Consider the following 14,266-nt stretch of genomic DNA (forward strand, 5'->3'; position numbering starts at 1 on the left):
TCTAAGCGGGCTCAACTAAATCTACATTGATCCAAGAGATCTACAATCATGTTATGGAATTTACATTAGACAATTGTTTCCTGATAAATGTCATTTCTTTTCGCTTTCTGTTAATGAAATAGCAAATCCTCAAACTTCCAAAACTATTGATAAACCCTGTCCATTCATCTACCCTTGAAAGCCTAGAATCATTTGAAATATATACGAAGAAACCCAGACCATAAACCTGCTATTGTACTTGATTTTATCATACCATTTTGGTGTACTTTTTTCGAATTTATAATAAAGTAATTAAGACAGACTTCCCTGAATGGCTTTCTAAATGGATCATAATTTCTTTTTCCTTTTTTTGGTAGATAGAATTCTATGGACTGTAGGAGAGCTTTATTCAACCACTAATTTGTTATATACTGTCTTTCATCTATTAATCTTAAACCCTCGTGTTTCCAAGGTCGATCGTCACAACTCTGACTTAACGTTAATCCCTACTTTTGTCTCATCCACCAAAACAATATCATCGGTGAAGAGCATACACCATGGTACCTCGTCTTGGATGTTCTTGGTTAACTCATCCAAGATAAGCGCAAACAAATAAGGGCTTAGGGCTAACCCTAACCCAACTGTAATTGGGAATTCCTTGCCTTGGTCTCCCATAGATCTCACACTGGTCTCCACATCCTCATACATATCTTTAGTTACTTCTATATATTTACTTGACACCCCTCTTTTCGTAAGAACATGTTGGATTAAATCTCTAGGGACTCTGTCAGAGACTTTTTCCAGATCAATAAAGACCATATGGAGATCCTTCTTGCTAGCTCTATATCTTTCCATGAGCCTCCTCAGTAGGTAGATAGCTTATGTCGTGGATCTTCCTAGCATAAAACCAAATAGATTCTTCGAGATATGAGTCTCTCTTCCCAGACGAGCTTCAATAACCTTCTCCCACAGTTTCATAGTAAGACTTAGTAGTTTTATGCTTCTACAGTTATTCTATTTTTGTAAAACAAAACTACAATGCTTCTCCTCCAATCATCAAGCATTTTCCTTGTGATCATAATTTTGTTAAATAACTTGGTTAACCAATATAACCCACAACCTCCTTGGGCCTTCCACACTTCTATTGGGATCTCATCCGGGCCTGGTGTTTTGTCTGCTTTCATCTTTCTTAAGGCCTCTTTAACTTCCGCCACACCAATCTTTTTTACATATCTTTGAAGTGTGGTGTCTTGATGAATAATGCAGTTAACCGATTTGGTCATATTCGAACTATATCCATTTAGAAGTTCATAATTATATTCATCCCATCTCCTCACATTGTCCTCAACCCTTACTAACACTCTTCCATCCTCTCCTTTTATATCATCGGTGAAGAGCACAATAGCTTTATCCCCTTAGTCTAATAAGGAAGAGAGTTTGATTAAATTTAATTTTATAAAAGATCAAAAAACCTCTTTACCCTTGATGTTGAGCAGTTAGAACAAGTGCTCATTAAAGGGAACGCATAAATCAAAATAATTGATTCATGATCATATATTTATTATAAAGAGCTCTTCAACTATTTATGACTTTTGATTTATTTTAATTTTATACTAAATAGAAATAAAGGTCATAAATCATATCAAACACTTGCAACAAATAGAAATGTGTCAGATAAATAGAAACATAAATAATTCCGAAGAGAGAGTCAGCAAGCACATCCATTTCCTTATTAGACTTCTTTGAATGGGGTATACCAATGAAGAATGTTTTAAAACACCAGAAAACAACAACTCCAATATTACATGAAAAATCACATTTACAATATTGAACTCACACATTTGTGGCTGATGAATCTTTTTTTCCACCCAGTGTCTTAATTATAGCTTCCAAAACTCTAATCTCATCATCTTTCCTGGATATCTGTTCTTGCTTTGCACGCAACTCCTCCATGTGCAGCTTGAATACCTCTACAGTGATAAAGGGTGAAACTAAGAATAAGCATGTTTTCTTTTGGAAGATACAAGTGTGTTTTGCCCATGAAATAAACAGAAAACAGACATACCTATCCTTTTAGCAGACCGATGTGGATGAATTACAGGGACTATTTCCTTTTTCATGCATGGTTAGAAAGTTGTATTAACCAAATAATTATTGGAATCGTGTCCATGAAATTGATTAATAAAGTGTTTATTGGGACCCAGATGGGGTTCCACAGCAGTGTGGAAGAGCTTAAGAATTTGTGGCTTATCTTGGCTAACCAAGTTGTTTAATAAGATTGTGTGCACTAGGAGAATGCAAGATGAATGGAAACATATTATGGTCTCGATTTACAAAAATAAAGGCGACGTCCAAAGTTTTTTTTTTTGTTTATGTTTTTGATAGGTAAATATGATTGTATAGAACAAAGAGAGAAAGAAAAGGCAGCCACTACCCTCCGCCCTTAGGCAGGCCTAAGAGGAGGAGGAAGGCCCCCAAACCCACCAGAGACAGGCTCCCGGAAATACAATCAAAACAAAGACAAAACTCAATTACATCTAAAGTAAATTTTCTGCTCCGAATCCCCTTTAATTAAATTCAACAATTCTACTGGGAAATCCGAAGGATAAAGGATAGATTCCACACCATCAACCTTAAGGGAAGCCATAAAATCGGCAGGTTGAACTCCACACATGCCGAATTTCCCTGCGATTCAATATCTCAAAAAGAGAAAGAATCCTACTTTTCAAGACTTGCATACTCCACGGACCCATGATTTTGTCCTTCACAATATCCACTGCCAGTTGAGAATCAGATCTGATAGAAATGTGATACAACTCCTTTTCAAGACACAAAGAGACCCCTCTCCAAATTGCTAGGAGCTCCATCCCAAGAACTGAAGCATCCTCCCCCTTTCCTGCATAAGCTAGGAGCGGATCTCCATTTGCATATCTGATGAAACCCCCCTTAAGAAGCCCTATCAGCAGACAAAGAACTATCACAATGGAGAGCCACCATATGAGAAGGGGGATTGGGCCAAGAACAGGCCTTTGGACTCGGCATTCCACACCATCCGAATTCCCCAATTATTCACTAGGAATTGATTCCTTAAGTTGCACACAACTGAGAGCAGGATTGCTGAGCACTTAGTAACCACATCGAACTTTATAGCCTCCAAAATATGCTCTACAGTCCTAGCCTTGTTTTGGAATAACCTCATATTTCGCTCCCACCAAATATAATGCACCGTAGCACAAAAAGTTAACTTGATAAGAACATCAAGCTTGTTATTAGCAAATGCAGCAAATTTAAGGCAAGAGATCACATCATTTATTCTATAAAGAACCCCACCGCTTTCGAAACATAAAGAAGTAACTCTTCTCCCTATGCTCACCGAGAAAGAACACTCAAAGAACAGGTGATTACGATTCTCAACTCCTGCCCAGCAAAACACACAATTCGCCCCTACTTGAATGCTCCTTTTGATCAATTGATCTTTGGTGGGGAGAGCTTCCATTAGACATCTCCAAGTAGTAAGAGATTGTCTAGGGATATTACCAGCAAACCATATGTATTTGCTCCAATCAACCTTTCCCAAACTTCTTCTAATGATAACCCAAGCTGATTTGGTAGTAAAAAAGTCGGTCGAGGTACCCTTCCAAACAATTAAGTCTTCTCTACCCTGCTGTAATAGAGGAATATTGGGAAGGTCTCTCCAAACACTCATCAAGTCAAAAGATCCATGGGATCTTGGGTGCCATGTACCCTCCCTAATGATATCAGAAACTAGTGCAAGGTGATTAGAACTAGCATCATACCGAATATGGTCCCCAAATCTCTTAATTAACACCCCTTGAGGGTGCCAATTATCCAGCCAAAGTCTAGTTGAAAGACCATTACCAACAACATGATGAATATATGGTTCAGCCAAATCCCTATATTTCAGCACTTTTTTCCAAACCCAAGAGCAGTTTTGGGGAGTTTTGACTGTCCATATAGAGTCCTTTTTTAAATATCTAGCATTTACCCATCTCACCCACAAACTATCTTTTTTTGAAGCAATCCACCAGATTTGTTTAAGAATGCCAGCTAGGTTCATTTCTTTAATTCTTCTAATTCCCAAGCCCCCTTCATCCTTAGGTTTACAAACCTTATACCAAGAAATGTAATGTACCTTACGTTTCAGCGTTGACCTCGTCCAAAGGAAGTTTGAGAAATAGGACTCCAGCTTCGTAATAATACCTTCTGGAAGAGCAAAGATCCCAGACCAATATATATAGCATCCCTGGAGAACAGAACTGAGAAGTTGCAGTCGACCAGCAAAAGAAAGGAACCGAGCTTTCCATCCTTCGAGCTTATGCCGCACTGAATCGAGAATGGGATAGCAATCTATCATAGACAGCTTACTAGAGATAAGAGGGACCCCAAGGTACCAGATAGGTAGCTTGGTATCCACAAAATTCGTCAATTCCCAAAGTTGCAGTATGGCGGTTTGGGTAAGGCCCCTTAAAATAATAGAGGACTTAGCCCTGTTAAGTTTCAACCCAGAGCAGGTATAAAACTTATCCAGAGCCCCCAAACTAGCCGAAATAGAATCTGAAGTGGCCCTAACAAAGATCATTAGATCATCCGCGAAAATAAGATGAGAGAGATGAGAGCATTTACACCTTGGCAGCAAACTGATCCGGTCTTCCACCTCCAACTTCCTCATCAAGACTGAAAAACCGTCCATAGCAATAGTAAACAGATACGGGGAAGGGGGTCCCCTTGTCTTATCCCTCTCTTTCCTTGAAAGTAGCCTATAGGACTTCCATTAAGCAGGATAGAAAAGCACGGGTATCGACATAAGCCTTCACCCAACCGATAAATCTGCTAGGGAAACCCATCCTTTCCATGATAGCAAAAAGAACTTCTGACTTGGAGAATCATACGCCTTATGCAAGTCAATTTTCAGCACAGCAGTTGGATTTGCTCCTTTCAACTCAATCCCTCTAACCACATCATGGCACATTAAAATGTTGTCCACAATAGACCGCCCCTTGATGAAAGCAGATTGAGAGTCACTAACAACCCTTCCAATAACTCTTTGCAACCTATTAGAAAGAATTTTCGTAATGATTTTATAGATCAAATTGCAAAGTGCTATTGGTCTATACCCTGCAAAAGAAGTCACATCTCCCGTTTTTGGAATCAAGCTGATAAACATGGCATTGATGGATTTTGGCAAAAAAGAATGAGTGAAGAACCATTTAACTGCCAAAGTCAGATCTTCACCAACCAAATCCGAGGAGTGTTTAAAGAAAGCGGCTCCGAAACCATCCGGCCCTAGAGCCTTGGAATTCTTCATAGCAAAGACCACCTCCCTAATTTCCTTGTTTGACACCTTCCCAATTAAGTCCACTTGCTGTTTTGAGTTCAAGCCGCAACTCAAGGGAATAGTACTAGGGAAGAACCCCCTATCTTCTTCATTAGCCCCAAATAAATTCTTGTAGAAAGAAACCGCTTCTTCCTTAATCAAATTTGGCTCTTTAATAGTCTCACCTGCATCACTCCTTATCTCCAATATATGGTTTCTATTTTGTCTACAAGTCATGGACTTGTGGAAAAAACTGTTATTCCCATCACCCAATTGGATGCTCTTCACTCGGGATTTTTCTTTGAGGAATTTTTCTTCAATATGCAAAGCATCCCAATACTTCTTTTTAGCATCAGATTCCAAAGAAGCCAAAACCGAATCAGCGGGCTTAGTAGCAAGCTCATTTTGAATATGCTTTAGCTCTCGGTCAGCAACCTTAACAGCTTGAAAGACATCCCCAATACTTTCTTTGTTCCACTTTTTAAGTTCCTGCTTAATATTTCTCAACCAAGCAGTCAATCTAAGAATGGGATTGGGATAGACTCCAAAAGGCAGACTCCACCCCTTCGAAACAGTATCATCATATCCATCTTTCTCAACCCAAGCTTCAAAGAACCGGAATGGCTTTGGACCGAAATTAACACCTACAATAATGGATATCAAAATTGGGGTATGGTCCGATAAACCAGGGGGCAGAAAAGTGGCTTCCGAAGCTCTTAACAGATTCATCCAAGCAACATTGACCATCACTCTATTCAACTTACAGCAAATCCGAGAAGGCCCACTTTGTCGATTACTCCAAGTGAATTGTTCCCCTTTCCATTTTAGCTCAACTAACTCTGTATCAAAAATAAAAGAGTTAAAATCATCAACACCCTCCTGCCAAATAGGATCCCCTCCAAATTTTTCATTTTGATTTCTCACCATGTTAAAATCACCAACCACAGTCCAAGGATCAGAGATTCCATTAGCTAAAGCTGTCACCTGCCTCCAAAGATCCCTCCGACCTTCCATAGTATTAGAAGCATACACAGCGGTACAATAGAAAAATAGGGATGTACCTAACACAGTCACCTTCACATGAATAAACTGATCTGATTTCTGGACTTCTACTTTAAAGCATTTCTTATCACAACCCATCCATATACGAATGGTAGACCCTACCTCTCCATTATGAATGTACTGCCAACCATTCATGAAAGAATCAAATATATCAGGGCAATTTTTGGTCTTAACTTTTGTTTCAGTCAAAATGGCCAACCTAATATTAGAGTCCTTCAACACCATCTTAATCCCTTGAATTTTAACAAGAGCATTCATACCCCTAACATTCCAAGATAAACAATTCATTAAGCAAGGTATTTCGAGGGGTCACCGGTCTTTTTAGGGCCTTCAATCCCCCTACACTCTCCAAATCAGCATGCAGCTGAGAGAGCCTTAGTAGGCAATGATGTGCCAAGGCTTTCATTGAGCAACCACGCTTAGTGGGTGGTGATGTGCCAGGGCGAGTTGCCTTAGGTAGGCTAGTTGACCTAGTATATGCGCCATCTTCTTCGGGCTTCTAGTAGTCGATCTCTGGATCCTCAGGGCGGGTTTCGTGCGAGTATGGTTAACCTGGTGAAACATCCTTATCATTGCCACGTGTCATGTCGTTATTGGGTGGCTATTGTATGGTATAACATAGTGCTTAACGTAACTATCTTCCCTTTCCATGTGATGGGTTTTTTAATACTCTATATCTAAGTGAGGCATGATTATAGGACTCATGATTAGAGAGAACTAAAATTAAATATTCTGCTATGTTCCCTGATGAACTATTTCATCCCAACCATCTAATTGTACAAACTTCTCTCCAGGCTTTTAAGGTTTCAAGTTCTAATAGTCTACCCTATATAACCCTTTCATCAAGAGGTATCTCACTGACCAAGGGGAAGTGAAACACACACAGGGTAAAAAAGCCTTGACCATGACATTCAAACTAAGGTATGGTAAGACATTTAAACGGATACTTGTTGCCAGCCCTAGCTTCGCAAAAGGCCCAAAATGGCATAACCATGATTATTTCGCCAATGATGGATTTCGCGCCACCGAATGAATTGAGGAACTAAGGATGTTTCCAATACCGACAGCAATTCCCACTGAAGCAATTGTAGCAGCACTGGATGATGTAGATTCTGGCCAGAAGAAGCAAAAGACCCATCGAATATTTGGGCCAGAACTGGACCAGCTCGAGCCAGCCAAGCAGGGACAAAAGATGTCCCACGATTTTGATAAGAACCCCCTTTGACCAGTCAACTAGGATTGGTGCACTTCAGTAGTTAAAAAATTTAGTAGTTTCTAATTTGTTCCATGCATGTGGCTGATTTATAAAGCCTAGTAGTTCTAATTTAGTTACCTTCTACTTTAGTTAGGATTTAGTAGTTTCTATTTTCTTAAGTTCCTATTTTGAAAAGTTTCTATTTTATTGTAAGCTTGCCTAAGCTATTAATAGGCCTCACATTGTAATGAAGCAACAAATTTGAGAATAGAATTTTCTGGCCAATTTAGCCGTCGAATTATGGGAGATCCTCCTTGTTTCAACAACTGAGATAGCTGTGGGTGAGAGACCCAGGCTGAGAGAGCCATTCCCCTACCTTCTCTTCTATCTTCTCTTCTTTATTACCCTGCTCGATCTCTGTTGAACTGCTTCTACTGGAGAACATCATTCGAAGGCTGTTGTGATCCCCCTCTCCACTTCTGAGTATTGTTGCTTTGCTGCTGTTGCAGAATTGACAAATCAGAGGTTGTACCATCCTGTGGATTCAAGTTCTGCCTGGGTTTTCTGCTGTTACCTTCAAGGCTGCATAACTCCTTATCCCTCCATCCAAAGTTGCTGAGTTTTGGAGCACAACTTAATGTAGCCCAGATAGGCAAAGGACCTACTAGAGGCCAAATATCCATGATCTAATGATAAAGGAACCAAGGGGCTGCTGGTTCTGCAGTTGCAATAGGGCAGAATTGTAGTTTTAGGTCAAAACTAGGGTTATGTGTAGGGTATTGAGGTTAGATCTTATTTAGTAATGATAGGCAGGTCTAGGGGAAGCTAATGGTATAGGTTAAGTTAGGTTTGAATGAGTTTCTAAATTCCAGAAAATTAGGGTTACGGTTTTGGGAAACAGGGAAAGTAGCTAAAACTAGGGTTTAATGTGGGATCTAAAAGGGGGGGTTTGGATCGAGTTCTGTACTGGTTGGGAACAATACTTGGCCAAGGTATGAGGCCTAGGTGAGGGCTGGAAGTGTTAGTTCTGAAAACTCTAGGGTTTTGGGTTTAAGAAGTTGGGGGCAAATTAGGGTATAAGAGATGAATGGGGGCAGAGCTTAAAGTCGAGTGTAAGGGATGTGGAGAGGGAGCTGTAGTCTGAATTTTGAATTGAATCTGATGAAGGATGAAGGCTGGCTGAAGTTAAGAAGATCTAGGGTTTTGAGGGGATTCAAATAAAATAAAAGGGGGTCGATTGGGGGAGGGATAGGAGGGTTAGAAACAGAAATTGAACTCAATCTTATAGCAGATTCCACTGGCAGCAAGCTTGAACAATGGAGAAGGATAGAACCACCTTCAATGGAGATCCTCCCAATCGTCTCGATGCAAGGAGTTGTAGGAGATCCACCTACCCTTTCCACCTTGATAGAACCACAAGGATGCAAGCTCTCAAGGAGCAGCAACAGAAACAATGGCGGCAGCACAATTCTGTCTTTTTTTTTTTAATTCATCAACTGTGGGAGAGCCTCCCACGATATTCAATACTTATAATAAAAGGCCAATAGCCAAATCCTAATCTAAGCAAAACACTCCCTCACTAAATCGTGGAGGGGTGGGGACCTAATAAAACAACTTAAAAAACTTAATAAAAATACCTAATTGTCCCTAACAACTTAAAATAAAAGACTTGATAAAATCACTTAAATTGAACCATGGTTTGAACCGGTCCAATTTAAGTTTACAAATAAGCTGAAATAAAAACTTAATTATGGAAAATACTAAAATGCAAACCTAAACTACGGCTCCCAAACTAAGCCCTAATTTCAGGGCTTCTTCTTCCTTTGGGTGGGCACTTGGTGCTGCATCACAACCACCCATCATCCACTCCACTAGACCCCATTCCCATTCCATTCCAGTGGCTGGAGTCGCCTGCACCATAAAACCTTCTATTTTCATTCTTCCATTCCCATCTCCACTTCTACCCATCAATATTGACCCAAACTTGCAGGTCAAGCTTCAATCAACTAGGCCTACACTCGGCTACTGTTGGAGTTCTAGAACAGCACTGTTTTGGAAGGCTTCTCTTAACCTTCTATTTTGGTGTTTCACTGATATCACCATATCAGGCCGTCAGAACATAACCAAATTTGGAGTCAAGTATCCCTTTAGCATCAGCTACACTCGATCCAAGTTGGGTGATCATCACTTGGCTGGTTTGGTTTCTATACCTAATCCTTTACTTTCTAATTTGGTGACCTACCGTTTCTACTGTTTCTTGCCATCCAAATCAGTCCATGTTTGAGGGTTTGCTGAGCATTCTCACCCTTGCATTCGGCCCGGCTCACAGTTCCTTTTAAATGGCTGAAAGTTGTGTTTGACCTGAACCCTAAGTCCTATTTTCGGACCTGGTTAGTACTCTGCTGTTAGGATTACTGCTGGTGGACTGCTGTGATTTATTGTGGGTTAATTGGGGCTGGGTTAACCCTAGCCTAGCTTTACATTACTGGCACCCTTTGTTTCTTTCCTGCTCATAAATATGTCATCTATTTTGATTACATATTAAAAAAAAGTGCTGATTGTCTTATTCCTCACATTTTAGCCAAATGGAAAACCTCACTTCACACCTGAAGCATTTTAAAAAAACTGCTTGTTGCAGTATGGATTTCCTACCAGCACGTTCCTTGTGATGCAAACAAGGACAAATTGTTATTAATGATGCACTTAACGACGGAAGTAAAAATAGAAAAGAAAACAAAATAAGTACACCAAGAGGACAGGTATAACATAAACATGTGTACTACACTGGTCTGATTATGATCATTCCTAGGAACAAGTGAAACCACATGGGGGAAAGAAAATCACTTTTCTCTGGCATGAGATGGTATTATACTTGAACTTTGAAGTTGCAAAATATGTGAATCAAATACTAAAAACCACTCGGTGATAATTTGCCCTTACTCTTTTATGTCATTTTGTGGGTTAATGAGAATTATAGGTGTTTTAATGCTAGACGAGATCCATAACTTCCATAAGATAGAAATCAAATATAGTTGAGAATCACATACTTGTGGTGTTCTCAAGCTCCCTTGTAACCTCTTGTACATGTAACTCAGCAGCTCGTTGGGCTGCTTCAGCCTGTCGCTTCTCTGCACGAGCACGAGCTGCAGATGTAATCGCAGCATCAAGCTCCCGTTCTAATGTCTCTACCCTTTGTTCAAGTGTCTGCACATGAAAGGATTATCCTATACAAATAAGAGCATTGTATGGGTACTGCATACAATATAAGTGCTACAGTGATTAATTAGAAAAAAAGGAGTTCTTCAGTTTATGCAATTGCAGTCATTGAGTTACCTGCAGTACTACCTAACTAAGATAGCTAGTATATGCAATTGCAACAGCCAACAAAAAACTATTATGCAATCCAGCTTGATTTGTTTCAATTCTGCAACCGTTATATTGAGTTGGAAGCTTGATAATTAAGAACCATGTACAGCTCCTCCAAAAAAAGAATTTGTTTAGCACCATTACAATGATGTTGCGACCACTAGAGAGGGAGCCAGGTGAGTAGAGAAGTTTACAAGTGGCCAGCATGGAATTCATATGGCATCTTTTCTATGAAAATGCAGGAGATATTAGCTGCTGTGCTATATTTAATTAATTATTAATGTCTTGGGTATCTTTTATATGCAAATGTGCTCTTCCAATTATTTCATTTTGGGCCAAATAACTCAACCCTAGCAACCATAATCTAAAACCCTAGCCCTCAGCCAGCCAAAAAGACCCAGTTCCACTGCTGCTAGTGGGGGAGATCCGGATTTCCCATCAAACCCCAAATAAATGACCATTTGAACTTAGCGGACCTCATATTTTACCCCTTTCTACTAGTTTTATCCATATAGCCAAACAAACCACAACCTTTATTTCCAAGCTCTGCACCTACTTGAAATTCTAATTTCAGAATTAGATACTAAATTTTCATTTTTAGGTAAGCACATGACCTCTTAATTGTGAGATGTTGGTCATTTTCAACTCAGTTACTTCCCCTTGGGGTTACTAAATTTTCACTTTAAAACTCTCTCTTTGCTATCAAAACCTTCCTTAGAGGCTACACTTTAAAACCCTACCCGATAACCAGAAAAGACTACAGTTTTGTTCAAATCTCTTCCTAAACTTTCAAAAGCAGTCAATATATATATATATATACAAACTTTTTTTTCTTTATTTTTGGGGTGGGGGTGTAACTGTTAAGAGGACTCATAAGCTAGTTCGAGACCACAGAAATTAAATCATTAAACCCCAAAGTGAAGCCTCACATGTAGGAAAATAAAAGTACTAAAAATATCTAGTTATCATTCGAAATTAAAAAGCAAATTAAAAGAAAAAAGAAAAAGGAAAACGTGGCTCATGAAGGTCTAGGCCTGGCCAAAGCCCAGGGAGAAAGAGAGAGAACCTTGACCATACAAAAACCACTACTCTGTTTGAAACCTAACCCTATCATCAACAGAACTCACTCCAAAGCACTAATTACATTCAAGGATGTGCGACAAAAAACCCTCAGGGAATTGGTTACTTCTGTATCCAGCATCAAATTTGATAAGAAGATGAACAAGCTAAGATTGGCAGGGTTAAGCTATCCTGTGCCTTGAAGGCTACTATGGCATTTTTATAATCAGGTCCAGCTTTAAAGCTCTTAAGACAGAAGCCCTGTCTACAATGAATCTATATTGGAATGGACAGCAGAATTTGGTTTTGCCTTAAGAAACCGATTTGGTGTCTTAAAAAATGTGTATCTCCACAAACACATGAAATCATTACTCCCTTAGAAACTACCACAAGTTAGTATAGGTTTGTACCAATTGTCAACTGGACTCATTTAGGTATGTATGGCAATACAACTTTTGAAAACCAAAGTGCATCAGCCACAGAGTTGAAAAAGATAAACATGCTCTTAATTAAATATAAACCATTAATTAATGGTTACATATTTTTATAAAAAGAAGGGTCAATATTAAATATTGAAATCCTGGTTACCATTACTTGATAGATAGTGTTAAACAAAGTGATTTCAATTTCCATGAGACAACATTTGTCTGCCCTCACTCGAAACCCCCTGAACTAGAGAAAGTATGAAAACGCATCTGAGCAGATGCCATTTGAATATCTGAAGATTACAAAAAATGTCAAACATTTAACTTCCTCCAGATTCTATACGAATAACTTGGCAAATACATGAATGATGGGGAAGCAGCAATCAGGTGGAAGTTGAAGGTTCTAAAAAGGACAATAAAAGGCCAGAAAGGACATGGTTGAAGTAGAGAAATAAAGATGATGCCTTATGATTAACAGAATATTTGGCACATACATAAAGAGGAATTGTGAAAAGTGGATACATATAGCACACCTCATGTAGTTGGGTTAAGGCTTAGTTTGCATTTGTTATGCAACCTTACCTATAATTCCAATTCAGTGGAAACGATCAACAACTTCCGAAAGAATAACATTAAAGCTAACCAATCCATGTGTCAGAATTATGCATATAAACAAAACCCAGTAATTAAAACTTAATTTCACAGAAAATGGGGAGACTGGAGAGCAGAAAATTAAAACTAACCAACCCAGATGTCAAAATATGCTTATACACAAAACCCTACAAATATAACTTAATTTCCTTTTAGCATCCATCACTTAAATTTAATTCACACCATCAAATAAGCACGCGCGTTGTAAGATCTTCGTGAACTTCTCCATTGAAAACAACCAGCTAATAAACAACCAAGAACAAAAAATTAAATAAATATAACCAATTGAAACTCAATCAAGATAAAAACTCAGCCAAGAAATTTGGGACAAATAAATAACTAAGGATATGAACGTCAAAAGGGGAAATCTTAGAATACCTTGATAATTCGTGCCTGCTCGGAGCTCAGGGAGGCTTTAGCGAACGTTTCTTCGTCCACGAAGATAGCTTTCTTAATGATCAGCTTGTGGAGAGAATCTAGATTGGCCCCCATCTCCGACAAATTCAAGAGTGATGCCTTCCATCTCTCGTTTGCTTTACCCGTCTCCTCCATTCTTGTGTGAATTAATCTGCTTTTGGTTGAATTTGATCATGCGAAGGATCTCTCTATTTCTCCGCACAGTGAAGGTGGAAACGGTACTGAGGCTGTTCTGGTTCGGAATGAGATTCTCTTTCAGTTTCGGTTCAACTAGTAGAACGGGACTCGGGGTTGGAGACCCAATTTTCCTTTCATTTTTCCCGGATGAAACGGTACGAATTAGGATACTGGCAGAAGCGACCATGGTCCATGGCCCACCCAAGGGATATGAGCTGTGGAGCTGTGGAGCTGTGGTGCTGTGGCCGATGGGTTTCTTGGCTCCCTCATCCATCTGCTGGCTCGGCCGGTAGCCTATAAAGTTTGTTCAGTAATGATTTTAGGATGGAGGAAGTTTTCATACATGGCCGTGTAAGCATGCACGGTCGTATCCTCTCTCACAAAGAGTTGGCCGTATAAGTATGCACGGTCGTAGCCTCTCTCACAAAGAGTTGGAAAAGTCATAAACCACCACTTATTAATTAATGCCTTGAAAACTTTCCCCTTATGAAAATATTTTTAGGGTAATTTACACATACCACCCCTGATGTTTAACGAAAATATAATTTTACCCCCCAGTTTTGGATAATTCTGCATACCCCCTAAGGTTTACAAAAGTTA

General features: G+C 39.3%; 1 protein-coding gene across 1 annotated transcript; it reads right to left on the bottom strand.

Moving 5' to 3' along the window:
* Positions 1-1,548: 1,548 nt before the first annotated feature.
* LOC122666934 lies at positions 1,549-13,742 on the bottom strand. Its single transcript, XM_043863048.1, has 3 exons — positions 13,451-13,742; positions 10,619-10,775; positions 1,549-1,949 (listed from the first exon to the last, which is right to left on the bottom strand). Exons 1-3 carry the CDS (start codon positions 13,622-13,624, stop codon positions 1,813-1,815), a joined length of 468 nt encoding a protein of 155 aa, XP_043718983.1. The 5' UTR covers positions 13,625-13,742; the 3' UTR covers positions 1,549-1,812.
* Positions 13,743-14,266: the final 524 nt, after the last annotated feature.

This window comes from Telopea speciosissima, chromosome 7, assembly GCF_018873765.1.
Source record: "Telopea speciosissima isolate NSW1024214 ecotype Mountain lineage chromosome 7, Tspe_v1, whole genome shotgun sequence".
NCBI classification, from domain to species: domain Eukaryota; kingdom Viridiplantae; phylum Streptophyta; class Magnoliopsida; order Proteales; family Proteaceae; genus Telopea; species Telopea speciosissima.

Coding starts and splice junctions, on each gene's coding strand:
- LOC122666934 (XM_043863048.1), bottom strand. CDS start 13,624: ATGGAGGAGACGGGTAAAGCAAACGAGAGATGGAAGGCATCACTCTTG. Junction 10,776..13,450: donor AGCAGGCACGAATTATCAAG/GTATTCTAAGAT, acceptor TTTCATGTGCAG/ACACTTGAACAAAGGGTAGA. Junction 1,950..10,618: donor GGAGCTTGAGAACACCACAA/GTATGTGATTCT, acceptor TTATCACTGTAG/AGGTATTCAAGCTGCACATG.